This window comes from Metopolophium dirhodum, chromosome 4, assembly GCF_019925205.1.
Source record: "Metopolophium dirhodum isolate CAU chromosome 4, ASM1992520v1, whole genome shotgun sequence".
Classification (NCBI taxonomy): domain Eukaryota; kingdom Metazoa; phylum Arthropoda; class Insecta; order Hemiptera; family Aphididae; genus Metopolophium; species Metopolophium dirhodum.
Genome location: NC_083563.1, coordinates 11,942,429 through 11,954,684, shown reverse-complemented (window position 1 = coordinate 11,954,684; position 12,256 = coordinate 11,942,429). Strand labels below are relative to the sequence as shown.

The 12,256-nt window shown below is 28.3% G+C and overlaps 1 protein-coding gene across 4 annotated transcripts; it reads right to left on the bottom strand.

Moving 5' to 3' along the window:
- Window positions 1-2,071: 2,071 nt before the first annotated feature.
- On the bottom strand, window positions 2,072-7,522 carry LOC132943315 (serine hydroxymethyltransferase). Of its 4 annotated transcripts, none has more exons than XM_061012255.1 (9): window positions 7,063-7,522; window positions 6,771-6,992; window positions 6,234-6,470; window positions 5,039-5,217; window positions 4,148-4,330; window positions 3,867-4,079; window positions 3,457-3,804; window positions 2,512-2,628; window positions 2,072-2,445 (listed from the first exon to the last, which is right to left on the bottom strand). In XM_061012255.1, exons 2-9 carry the CDS (start codon window positions 6,830-6,832, stop codon window positions 2,288-2,290), a joined length of 1,497 nt encoding a protein of 498 aa, XP_060868238.1. In that variant the 5' UTR covers window positions 6,833-6,992; window positions 7,063-7,522; the 3' UTR covers window positions 2,072-2,287. The 4 variants fall into 4 exon arrangements, with proteins under 4 accessions (XP_060868238.1, XP_060868239.1, XP_060868240.1 ...); XM_061012256.1 differs by having other exon boundaries at window positions 6,771-6,962; XM_061012257.1 differs by having other exon boundaries at window positions 6,771-6,852.
- Window positions 7,523-12,256: the final 4,734 nt, after the last annotated feature.

Genomic DNA, 12,256 nt, shown 5'->3' with positions numbered 1-12,256 from the left:
TAGTTCTAAGGTATATCTTAGTTCGTAACCGTGATAATGAACCATCTTAAATGCTACACAATTAAAGCCGTGTGAAAAACAATGCACCGGAATGTTTGGACCAATATTCTATCTTCTATGTATATTATATACTATATTACTATATGCTATATATTATAACCACATAATCACATGAATTGTGGCTAAATGGTCAATATATAAGATATTTTAAAACATTTAAAACTCATGTACCAAATGCCGTTGGAGCTTAATATATTATAGAACAAGATCATCTAGGGCTAAGACCTAAGGATAGAACAAAGATTATAAGGGCGTTGTATTTTCTGAGGAGTAATACGTGACATCTGACAACCACTTCAGTTTAAATAAAGGGTGAAACAAGTGGCCAAAACGGACAGAATTTACTTCAGGTGAAAATGTAAAAACTCTTCAAGACATTGTATGTGGTTTTATTTTAATTTTGTTACTTGACAAAATTCAAACGTGAACATTTTATTGTCAATCATAATTCATAGTTATGATTATAATTATAATCATAGGCGTGACTAGACTTCATCGGCAGGGGCAGCCTACCTAATAACCGGCGCTACCTTATTAGTGAACTGAAAAAAGCCCTGTACACCCAAAGCCATATTTTTTCAAGCCCCCCCCCCCCCCCCCTGCACAGTGAAATATTTATATAATATAAAATAAAGTCTAAATTATCTATTTACAATAATAATCTACAGTAACTTCAGAAATATTATTCATCTACAGCCTTGGATTACACCACCTAGCTACAAATCAAAAATAGCACAAGTATACAACAATAATATCAATAATACCTAGATGCGTACCGTCCCGTCGTCGTCTGTCTTAAGTCTTTATAGTAGGTTTTTCTGATTTCGGAAGTAAGGAAATCAATCTTTGTAAGTAAATGGTAATTATAACGATACCCACAAAAAAATCAAGTTTTAAAAAAAAATAAATGTTGTAACCCTTTTGACTTAAAACTCGGTTGACCGGCACCTTTCAAAAATTGCAGGGGCAGCCCAGGGAAGATTGGCAGGGAACCTAACCCTATGATTATAATTAAGTTATTGTTTATTTGTTATGTTGTATTTTTTCAAAATACATAAAAATTGAAATGCAAAATAACAAAATAAAAAAATTAATCTTGTTATAAAATACAATATGTTTTTCTATTACACTTAATTGAAATACTGCCCATCCCAGTCTACACTAACAAATATTTTTTATTTGTGCTATGCGATGAGGGATGTTGCATATCAATGTGTCTATGATATGGCATGAAATATGAATCCATAGTTCATGATATTAATTCAACTAGGTAGCTTTTCAATAAATTATAGGACAAAAAATTTTACAATTAGCCAAAATGAAAAATTAATTTAATTTAGATAGATTACCAGAATTGTATTTTCTGTAGTATAACAGAAAAAAAAACAATAAAAATTAGATATACAAAAAATGTATATTAAAATTATATAATTTAATATTTATAATTTATACATATAGCAAGTACCATTTTTTTTAAGACTAAGGACACAATCATTTCTTTAAATATTTGTGCATATCACTAGGTGTGTAACAAATTAATGCAATTTTAAGAAGGTACCAATAATAACATAAACAAATTAAGATAATCAGTCCTCTCAAAAAGGTCATTGTTTTAATGACTGCTAAACATTTAGCCAAAGTTAAACTAATATAATTTTTAAGAACCTCACCCATTAAGATTTATGATGAATTTATGTCGTAATCAGAAACCTACCTAATCATGATATGTGATTATGAATCAAGCTAACATACAAAGACTTGATTTTAATACCTCAAATGAGTTAGTATGTTATTTATATTGTGATAAATACTAAAATACTATATAATTAATTAACTGTTCATCTTTTTACTTATTTGGTTACCTGCCAATGCAAATAAATGAGCATATTATTTTTATTATTATATATATAGTACAAATCACCATACAAAAAAATACTGATAAATATTGAAAAACAATTTTTTATCAGATTAAATTGTAAATTATTAGCAAAAACAAAAATAATAACATTAGTAACATTTTGTAAATATATACTTTTATTTCATGAAAAAAAAAAGATGTCAATTTAAAAAATTAACTTCATTTTCCTAAACGCATTGATATTTTTTTTTTGGAATGTATAAAATTAATTGAAACAGTATCAAAAATATAAATTTGGAATTTGGCACAAATAATTCAATAATAATAAACTACTATAAATGTTATCGCTTCAGTGTTCAATAAAAATATTTATTGTTCAGGAATATAAAACTGTTCTGCAAAATCTTCTACTTCTTTCGTAATGTCTTTTACACGATTAACAAACACTGGATCAGAAGTAAGAGTGGATTTGAAGTTCACTAATTTTGGACCAGATACTTTTTGAGCATCCAACGCCAAGTTCAAACCTAATACATTATAATTAAGTTATACAAAATATTTTTAAAAAAAATATTATTTAATATAATTAGTACCTTTGTGAATTAATTCAGCAACTTTAATGATATCATTTTCCATCATTCCTCGTGTAGTAAGAGCTGGTGTACCCAAACGAATACCATAAGGATTCATTGCACTTTTATCACCAGGAACTAATATATAAAGATAAATTATTAATAATATTTTAATATACAATGAATTTTTTTTTTATTTTTTATTTTTTATTTACAATTTGTTACATAAAATGAACAATAAGTAAAATAGATAAATGAATAAGTGGCTTGAGGAAAGGACAGATTTAAGAAGCCTTCCAGTGAAGACACTTTGTCAGCTATTTATATACATTTCTATAAGTTAACAATAGAGTTATAAATAAAATTAGGCAATTAACTAAATTAATAGGTCCCGACACCACCGCCTTTTTAGTCTTTTCCTAGGATTGTCGGGTATGTTTGCCGACGCAAGTCCTTTGATTAGGGGATTATCATGGTTTTTAGCAGATAAGTTAAATCGTCTATAGAAAGTTCTAGCTACATCGCAGACGGGTGAGATGGCAAGATCGTTATGTAAGGTCTGGTTGGACACGTAAAAAGGTGCTTTAGTTATAGCTCGGAGCGTTTTGGATTGGAAGCGTTGAATACGGTTAGTGTTTGAAATTTTTGCAGGGCCCCATAATTGAATTCCGTACGTCCACATTGGTTTAAGATAAAGTTTATATATTAAAAGCTTGATTGGAAGTTTTATGTGGTTGGAGGTTAGGAGAGAGCGGAGAAGACGAAATCGATTATTTAAGGATAGCAGTTTGCTGCGAAGATGAGGAGACCATGTGAGGCGTTGATCAATAATTATGCCTAGATAGCGAGTGCTCTGCGTGGTTGGCAAGATTTGCTCATTTAAAGTAATAGGTGGGCATATTCCCTTCCTAAGAGTGAAGGTACATAATATACAATGAATTAAATATAAATGTCTCGATTAATTACCGGTGTTTTTATTACACGCAATCTCTATGGTTTGTAGTGTAAACTCTGCTTTAGAACCTGTCAAATTAATTGGCCGAAGATCAACTAACAACATATGCACATCTGTACCATCAGTTGATATTTTGTATCCAAGCTGTTTAAGAGATTCAGCTAATTGTTTACAATTGCTCAAAACTCTTTTTTGGTAGTCTTTGAATTCCTGGGTAGTTGCCAAACGCATAGCAGCTGCTATTCCTGCAATAGCATTATTGTGAGGTCCTCCTTGAAATCCTGGGAAAACAGCAGCATTTACACGGTCTTCCAAGTCATACATGACATTTTCACCAGTTTTTGATACTGATTTAATTCCTGTATTAAAAATATTTGTACATTAGATTTTGATAAAGAAATTAAGTCTATTCAACATTTACCTTTACGATAAAATATGACTCCAGCTCGAGGACCTCTTAATGTTTTATGTGTAGTAGAAGTGACCACGTCACAATATTCAAAAGGTGAGGGAATAACACCAGCAGCAACTAAACCACTAATATGTGACATATCAGCCATCAAGTAAGAATCACTAGCCTGAGCTATTGTTTTAAAACGTTTATAGTCCAATGTCCGTGGGTAGGAAGTTACGCCTATAACAAGTATATGGTGTAAGTGATGTTTTTACATACATTTTTAAATATATATATTTTATACAAACCAGCAATAATAATATCAGGCTTAAAATTCTTTGCAGATTTTTCCAACTCGTCATAATCAATTAAACCAGTTTCCATGTTTACGTGATATGGTAAAGTTTCAAAAAATATTGATGCTGCAGACAATCTTTTTTTTTGAGCCATCAGACCATGACTGATATGACCACCATCTGGTAAATCCAAGCCTGTCAAAATGTATTTAAATATTAATTTATTCTCATTGCATTAATATGATGTACATCACACAATTACTTTTAATAATTAAATTAATAATAATAAGTACATTTGGAGAACTACTGCCGCCATCAGATGCCTACGGGTGCCTAATCAAAAATTCTGCCAAACACAAACACTCACGTGTAAAAACCCACCACCACAATACAAACTTACTAACAGCTAATGGCCATAGATGCCGGACTTAAGGATCAATAGACAAAAAAAAAAAATAATAATAATAACTAATAACTAATAACTAGCCACCAAGACTTGGAAATCGCAAGAAATAAATTGCATAAATTGTGTAAAAAATATTATTTACTATTTGATATATTTTAACCAAAAATTATTCTGTACAAGCTATTATTCCACAATAGACATTACATATTTATTCATGGCTTATTGCATTTGAAAGCTGCTTAATATCATTTAAAAATTGTTCATTAATATTAATTCACAAGCTATTGAGCGCAACATTTTGTTTTATTTAATTTAATATTTTATTAATTATTAAATTTCATATCAAAAGTTGATTTGAAAAACTGCATGTAAGTATGTAACTATTTGTATATATATATATATAGCTATTAGTATGTAACTATTAACATACATATTAATTTTGTATAGTTTATACTAGTTTAATATTACAAAAATTTAAATAGTTATAAAATATCCACCCATTATTCGTCCTTTGCCTCCTCCAATAAGAGCAGTGTAGGCTTCAACATTCGCGGGTGAACCAGAATATGGCTGGACATTGACACCCCAAAGATTTGGATCCAAAGAAAATGTTTCAAGGCACCTTTTTTGGCATAAAACTTCAATCTGATCAATTACTTGATTACCACCATAGTATCTATCAAATAAATAATTATAAATTAAATAATAGTCTAATATAAAATGCAAACCTGGGCATAAACGAGTTAAAAAGTTAAAGTTAAGTTAATTTTAACTTTTTAAAATTTAATTTTTAACTTAAATTATTTTAATTGATATAAACTTAATAAATAACGAGTTACTTTTAATCAAATTCAAGTTAAGTTAATTTATAAATAATTAAATAATAAATATAATAAAAATAAAAATTATTATTCATGTTGCATATTACATAAGTACATAACCATTTACTAGAATAGAAAATTAGAAATATATTTAAATTAATTTCTTATTCCATTAACCAGAATTCTTCAAGAAAAATAACTTAATTAAATAGTAAATACTTATTAAAGCAATAGCCATTTAGATATATATTATATTATAATATATAGGTGTATAGGTGTATTGTAAATATAAAGATTAAAGATATACCATACCATACTGTGGCATACAGGCATATTGTAATAATAATAATTAATAAATACTAATAACTAATAAGTTATATGACATTATCTTATTATATTGATATAGATACAAAACACAAATGTAAAATTCTCAAAAAGATATTATAAAATATTTTCGCCATAAATAAGTTATTTATTTATTTATAAATCAATATTCAAATTATTTCGGCATTTTCAATTTTGTATGCTTTTGGTACCTACTACATAATGCTATTAATTCAGTACCTAATAATTTAATTCTATGTATAGAAAAGCTATTGGCTATTTCCTGTGTTCAATAATATTTATGATTTTTATTATTTTAAACCATATATTAGTGGGTGTTTATATAGATATGAAAAAAAAAATAATAACTTAACTTAAGTTAATAAATTAATTGAAAACGTTCATATAACTTTTAACTTAACTGAGCTTAAAAAAAAATTATGTTAACTTTTAAGTTTTTAAAATGTTTTCCATCAACTTAAATTAACTCAGTTAAAAATTATCATTAACTTGCCCAAGCTTGATAAAATGTACTCATTTTAAATACCTTGCACCCGGAAGACCTTCTGAATATTTGTTAGTTAAACAAGATCCTAAACATTGTAAAACAGAAACTGAGGTAAAATTTTCTGATGCTATAAGTTCGAGTCCTTTTCTCTGTCGCTCAGACTCTTGACTAACTAAAGCATACAATTCAGGATCAGCTGTCTCCAATGGGAGACTTAAATTTGGATCCGATATTTTAGTGCTATATTTTGCTTCCATTGCTGACAAAGTTACAAATCTGAAAAAAAAATTAAATAGATTGAGTAAAAAAATAATTTATGGTCATATAGCATGCTCACAAAATGTAAATAAACTCTACCAAGTACCAAATTAAATTTTTTGAAAATTAAAAATACTGTGAAGCAAGAATAATAGTAATTCTAATCGATAAATTTACAAATTAAAACATAAATTGCAAATAGATACCATATACCTATAATATAATATATACAACAGTAATATGTAAATAATTCCAAACAGCATTTCCTAACATAAAAAGGTAATTTCTTTTTAAAAACACAAGCAAAATTCTTCTTACTTGTTGTTGAAATGAAGCCGTTGAGCATTAACCAAGGTACGTAATATTGGACGTAAGTACATTTTAATTTTTTTTTAAGTACCTAAGTAGGTAATTACAATTATATTTTAAAGATTTGTGGTTACTTTAATCTTAAATAAAATATAACCAGCCAGAGTTCTTGATCGATATTGTTCAAAGATCAAATCTAGTCTATCACAATACCGAAATATTATAATACGGCTGCAATATTACATTAAATGACATTCAAAGAATATAATATTACATAATAAACAATAATTGGTATGCTTACCTCGATGTATCACACGTGGGGACGACGAAACGTAGGTCCTGACTGAGTAATAATTAACGTGTTCTAAAAGAAAATCGTACGAATCGAGTCGCAAACCACTGATAGGTAGGTACGTGTCGGAACTGATTCGTCACGACGAAATATTCGTACTTCGTAGAATATAATAATTGGCAATAATAATCCTCCGTCCTCCCACTGCTGATATTATTATATCAGTGAATATAATTATATTGTTAAAGTTAATTAATTAACAAGGAAATTTTTCCGATTATTCTAAATTGCCTAGAGCACAGCACAATAGACAACGACCAGTAAACCAGTTATTAGTGAGCAGGAAAGATAAAAAGATTATGAAACAACTCAGACAAGTTGAAACGAATAACAAATTTTTAATTTAACAATTACTATATAACAAGCTGATAACGAACGCCGTCGACCGGTGGTTCAAAAACGTGGTATGCATACAAGTATTATAATGGTATGTGCACAGAACTCTTCTGTGGTTGTACCACTACCATACCTTACTACTCGCGCCAAGTGGCAAGTTATAACCTAACCTTAATCCTTAAAGCTGATAGTGACCCCCTATGGATTATGGACTATTGGACTATGCTATCAGTTCCAACGTGCCATGGCTCATGATATTGTTCTATGCTCATAATAAATCAAAATTATTGTAATTTGTACTCATTCAACTATATAATAAATAAATATATATATTATATAGTTTAATGTTTGTACTGTACTTGCTAATATTATCACAATCAATAATAATTATTAAATTAACTAACAGTTAATAAGTTAATCGGAAGAAATAGTAGTGGTTAGTTTAACTATCGGTTAAACCTGATAGTTAACCTAACTAGAGTTCCGAATGGAACAAAGTATTAACCGGTAGTTAAATTCATAGACCTATAAACTATAAACTATGCATAGGCGCAAATAGCGTTTGAGATTTGGGGGGGCTGAAGCCCTAGCTACTAAATGAAGCATTGAAGCATTTATACAAGTAATTAACACCAAAAAAAATTTTTAATACAACATAATATAGGTATATTGTATACTGCTTACTTAATTACAATATTGACAGAAAATAACACTTACTAAACATTTTTTTTTTTTAAATGTGCTATTTCATGTAGGTTCTTATAATAGTTGTCAAAATTATATTTATAATATATATACATTATACACCTCATAACTTTTAGGAAAACAATAGGAATTATTACTGTAAGTATGGCTTTAGAGCAACAATTAACAACAAAATAATATAATTATAGAACACATTTTTATTTTAAAAATGTTCCTTATACATTTTTAGAGCTGTATTCTTCGGTTAGATTTAGCAAACGTGTTTAATATTGTTTCAGTATCTACTTTAATATCTTTTTCGATATTCAATATTACTAAGTTACTAAATCGGCGAAAATATGTGGTACATCATTGCCATGTGCGGTTTATTTGGACTCCCCGGATATTCTATTTTTAACAAAGGTGCGTTTAACGCATAAATGCACGTCCCCGCGGCCCACAGCTCACCACAGTGAATACTGAATAGTGATACTGTCTATAGTCTATTAGTGATAACTGATAACCTATTAGTTATTATAGTATAGCCCGTATAGGCGTATAAAATATAACTTATAAGTATAACGGCCAAATGGTATATCGATATGAGCTGCAACAACAGACTCCGTAATAAGAAATAAGAATGCTTATTAGTTATTTCTTATTACTTATTATCCTTAGTTCTTGGTAGGTATTATGGTTTATGGCTACAAGTCTTCAATGTACAATAATAATAAAAATAATACCACGATAAATAAAATTTGTTCATTTACGAGGTACATAATCTTAAAAATACGAACACGAATTTTGCATCATAATCCATAATAAAGCTTAAAAAAAATGTTTGGGAGGGCTATTGAAGTGTTTGGGGGGGCTTAGCCCCTAAAGCCCCCCCCTATTTGCGCCTATGAAACTATGGTTAAATTCTACTAACTGCCAGCTAAAGTCAATTGAAAACCCGGGCCTAAGATTTGTAAATTGTAATACACGAATATACGATGCATAGATACCTAAGACCTAACTAGCCTAGTTAGCCAACTATAAATTAATTTCATTCGTAGACGTATAAAGATTCTTTATATTATTATAATATTATGTCAATAAATCTATGATTTAATTTAATCTGTGATATTATCAATAGATAAGCCTATAGGCTATAAACTATAAAGGCTAATTTCGCCACCAAGCACGTTTAAAATAAATCATTAATTAAATTGTATTTCTTTATTCGTGATTATTACCAAATTAGCATTGAGTATAGATAAAGTATACAATTTTGAATATATTCATAACTCATTAGTCATTACTCAAATCTTATTACTATAATATTATAATGCTGCCAAATTTTTGCGCCTTTAACTGCAGCCTATCGATGATTCAAACTACTCGATTGCGCGTAAATTGCGTTGCTTTTGGTCGACAATTAATGAAAATTATAAAATATGTGAATATGTAAAAGTGTCGATAGATTTCAAAGATTGATTATCGACTTTATCATCATAAACCTACCTAATTAAAACTTTGTTCTCAACTCTTAAAAATTAAGACTTTGATCATACATTCAATATTCATACAATACAAACTACAAGTTTTGAAGTGTAGGTACAACGTCAATAATTATTGTACGATTATTGTCTATACTTTTTACTCTTTAACACAATAGCACGGCTGCCATGATAAACTTTACTGTTTCATTGTTTCAATACACGACGTAGGGGCGTCTACAAGAATTGACGGATTGGGCAACTTCTTCAAATAAATATTTTAAAATATTATTTTATGTTGATTAATTAATATACATTTTTTTTCTATACATATAATTAAGTTGTTGAAGGGGCAGCCCCTGAAGTTAGGGTCTACAGTCTACAGTGTAGACTCTACACTCTACGCACACTTATACTTATACTGTAGAGTGTATACGACAATAATAGTAGGTATAGTACTTGGTACCATACAAGATACTAGCACGTCTTTATAAAGTGGAATTTGTGTAGCAGGTGATCTACCTTGGTATACCTAGTGATCTGCGAATTTAATACTAGTGATTTACCTAGTTATATACATAGAAATACATTAATTTCATCCCTTATTTTAAATGTATAAGTATCTAAAACTTTTTAAAATTAAACCACACATTGTTTAGTACAATAAACATTTTAAATATCTATTACAATTTACAAAAAAAGTGTCTATTTTCTCTTCAAAATATTAGGTCCTAGGTAAATCAGTTAGATATTAGAAAATACCCAACCATAAATAATTAACTATAAAAAATAGTAGGTATTTGATGAATACGCAACAAAAACTACACCTATTCCATAGTATAATGTGGTAGATTAGCTACTACACATAAAAAATAGTGATAAGACCTACCACCTACTACCTAATGCCTATAAAATAAACAATACATTGGGGGGAGGGGGCATTTTGTCGGGCCAAGCATTATCATTTTTCTGGTTGTTTTTAATTGAAGTACATACCTAATGTTATTATTTTTTATTTCTATTTTATTATTTTAAAAAAAATAACAGTTTATGGATAATAACTTAACACATTACAAGCATAGACCACTTTTCAAGGCCTATTTTTTTAAAACCTAGCTTTAAAGTATATAATTGTTCATATTCATAAAAAAAAATATTAACTTCATAGTTCATTATAATATATTTTTCCTGTACGTAACCTAACCTATTACAAATGATAATACATGTATTATAGCGGTAATTTACGAATTTGATAAATGCTAATTATTTTCCGCACTACTATCTATAGCCCCCCTCCCCAATAACAATTACACAAAATATAGACCTAAATATCTATAATTTCCAAAGAATAATTTTTTACTTCCTACTGAATTCCTAAGATTAACATAGTTTTCTTTTCAACTATTGATAAATTATTAATCAGGAGTTCAAAATTGTATTTAAGATAGTGTTTTGATAATTTTTTGGTTGAAAAAAAAATATTAAAAAAAAGAAAACTAATGTTGCACATTCCCTGTTATGCCTAACTGGGGTAAGTGCAAACAGCCGCGAACCAAGTTCTTTTACAACTTAATACAAGTTTATTTACTTTTACTTACAGTTTATTATACAACTTCATTCCTTGGTCGGAGCAATAAACTAGAATATCTGTACTTAAATTCTATTGACATATTTAATAAAAAAATTTAATTTATCATTATTTGACCAAACATTAAAGTTTTTATTAATTTTTATGTTTTTGTTAGGACTTTATCTTGATACATGGTCTTTTTAAATTAAAGTTTGATCGTTACACTTAACATATTGAGACATATTAAAAATATTAATGTAAATTACTTATAGGTACATTTAAAAATGTATATTTATTTTACTAATAATATTAATCATTGATGTATGGGTCAAGTGCAACAGCCAACAAGGTATGTCGGCATACGTGATACGTCGTATACTGGATTTTTCTCATTGATCATGTTGAACTCTCCCAATATATCATTTTCACGAGGACACAGCCCAATTGATTAATAGCTAATAGTTATTTATATCACAAAATTAGCACAATTTTCAAAAATGAATTAGTAATATAAATATAAAATAACATTTATTTACAAATTTGAAACAGTTTCCAAAAATTTAAAGGTGAAAACTAGATAACTAAAATTACATGGAATTATAAAAATATGTGTTGATAACTGAGTACAAATACTGTAAATGTTCATTTACAGTATTTGCTGAAAAACTTTTAAAATATTGGGAAAACTGGTGTGCTTGATATCCTATAGTATAACTAAAATAATTATACAACAGCCTGCAGATCAGTGTGAAACATAGGACTAAGATACCTATAAGATACTCGTTTCCAGTCCATTATATCTTAGTCCGTGGTGTGAAACTTCATAATTTTTTATGTATAATCAACAATTAAGTTGAAAGATTGTATTTTTTATAACCCAATTAGGCACTTACCCTTTGTGGTTTTACTTAATCTTTTTTATCACACCTGACTTTATCACCTTACTTTAAAACCATTAAAAATCCAAAAGTAAAACAAAATTAAATATATAAATAATTATACAAATCGTTCGAATTTTGATTCTTATACATCAAAATGTTCAGAAAAATTATCCGCTCAATTATAATATATT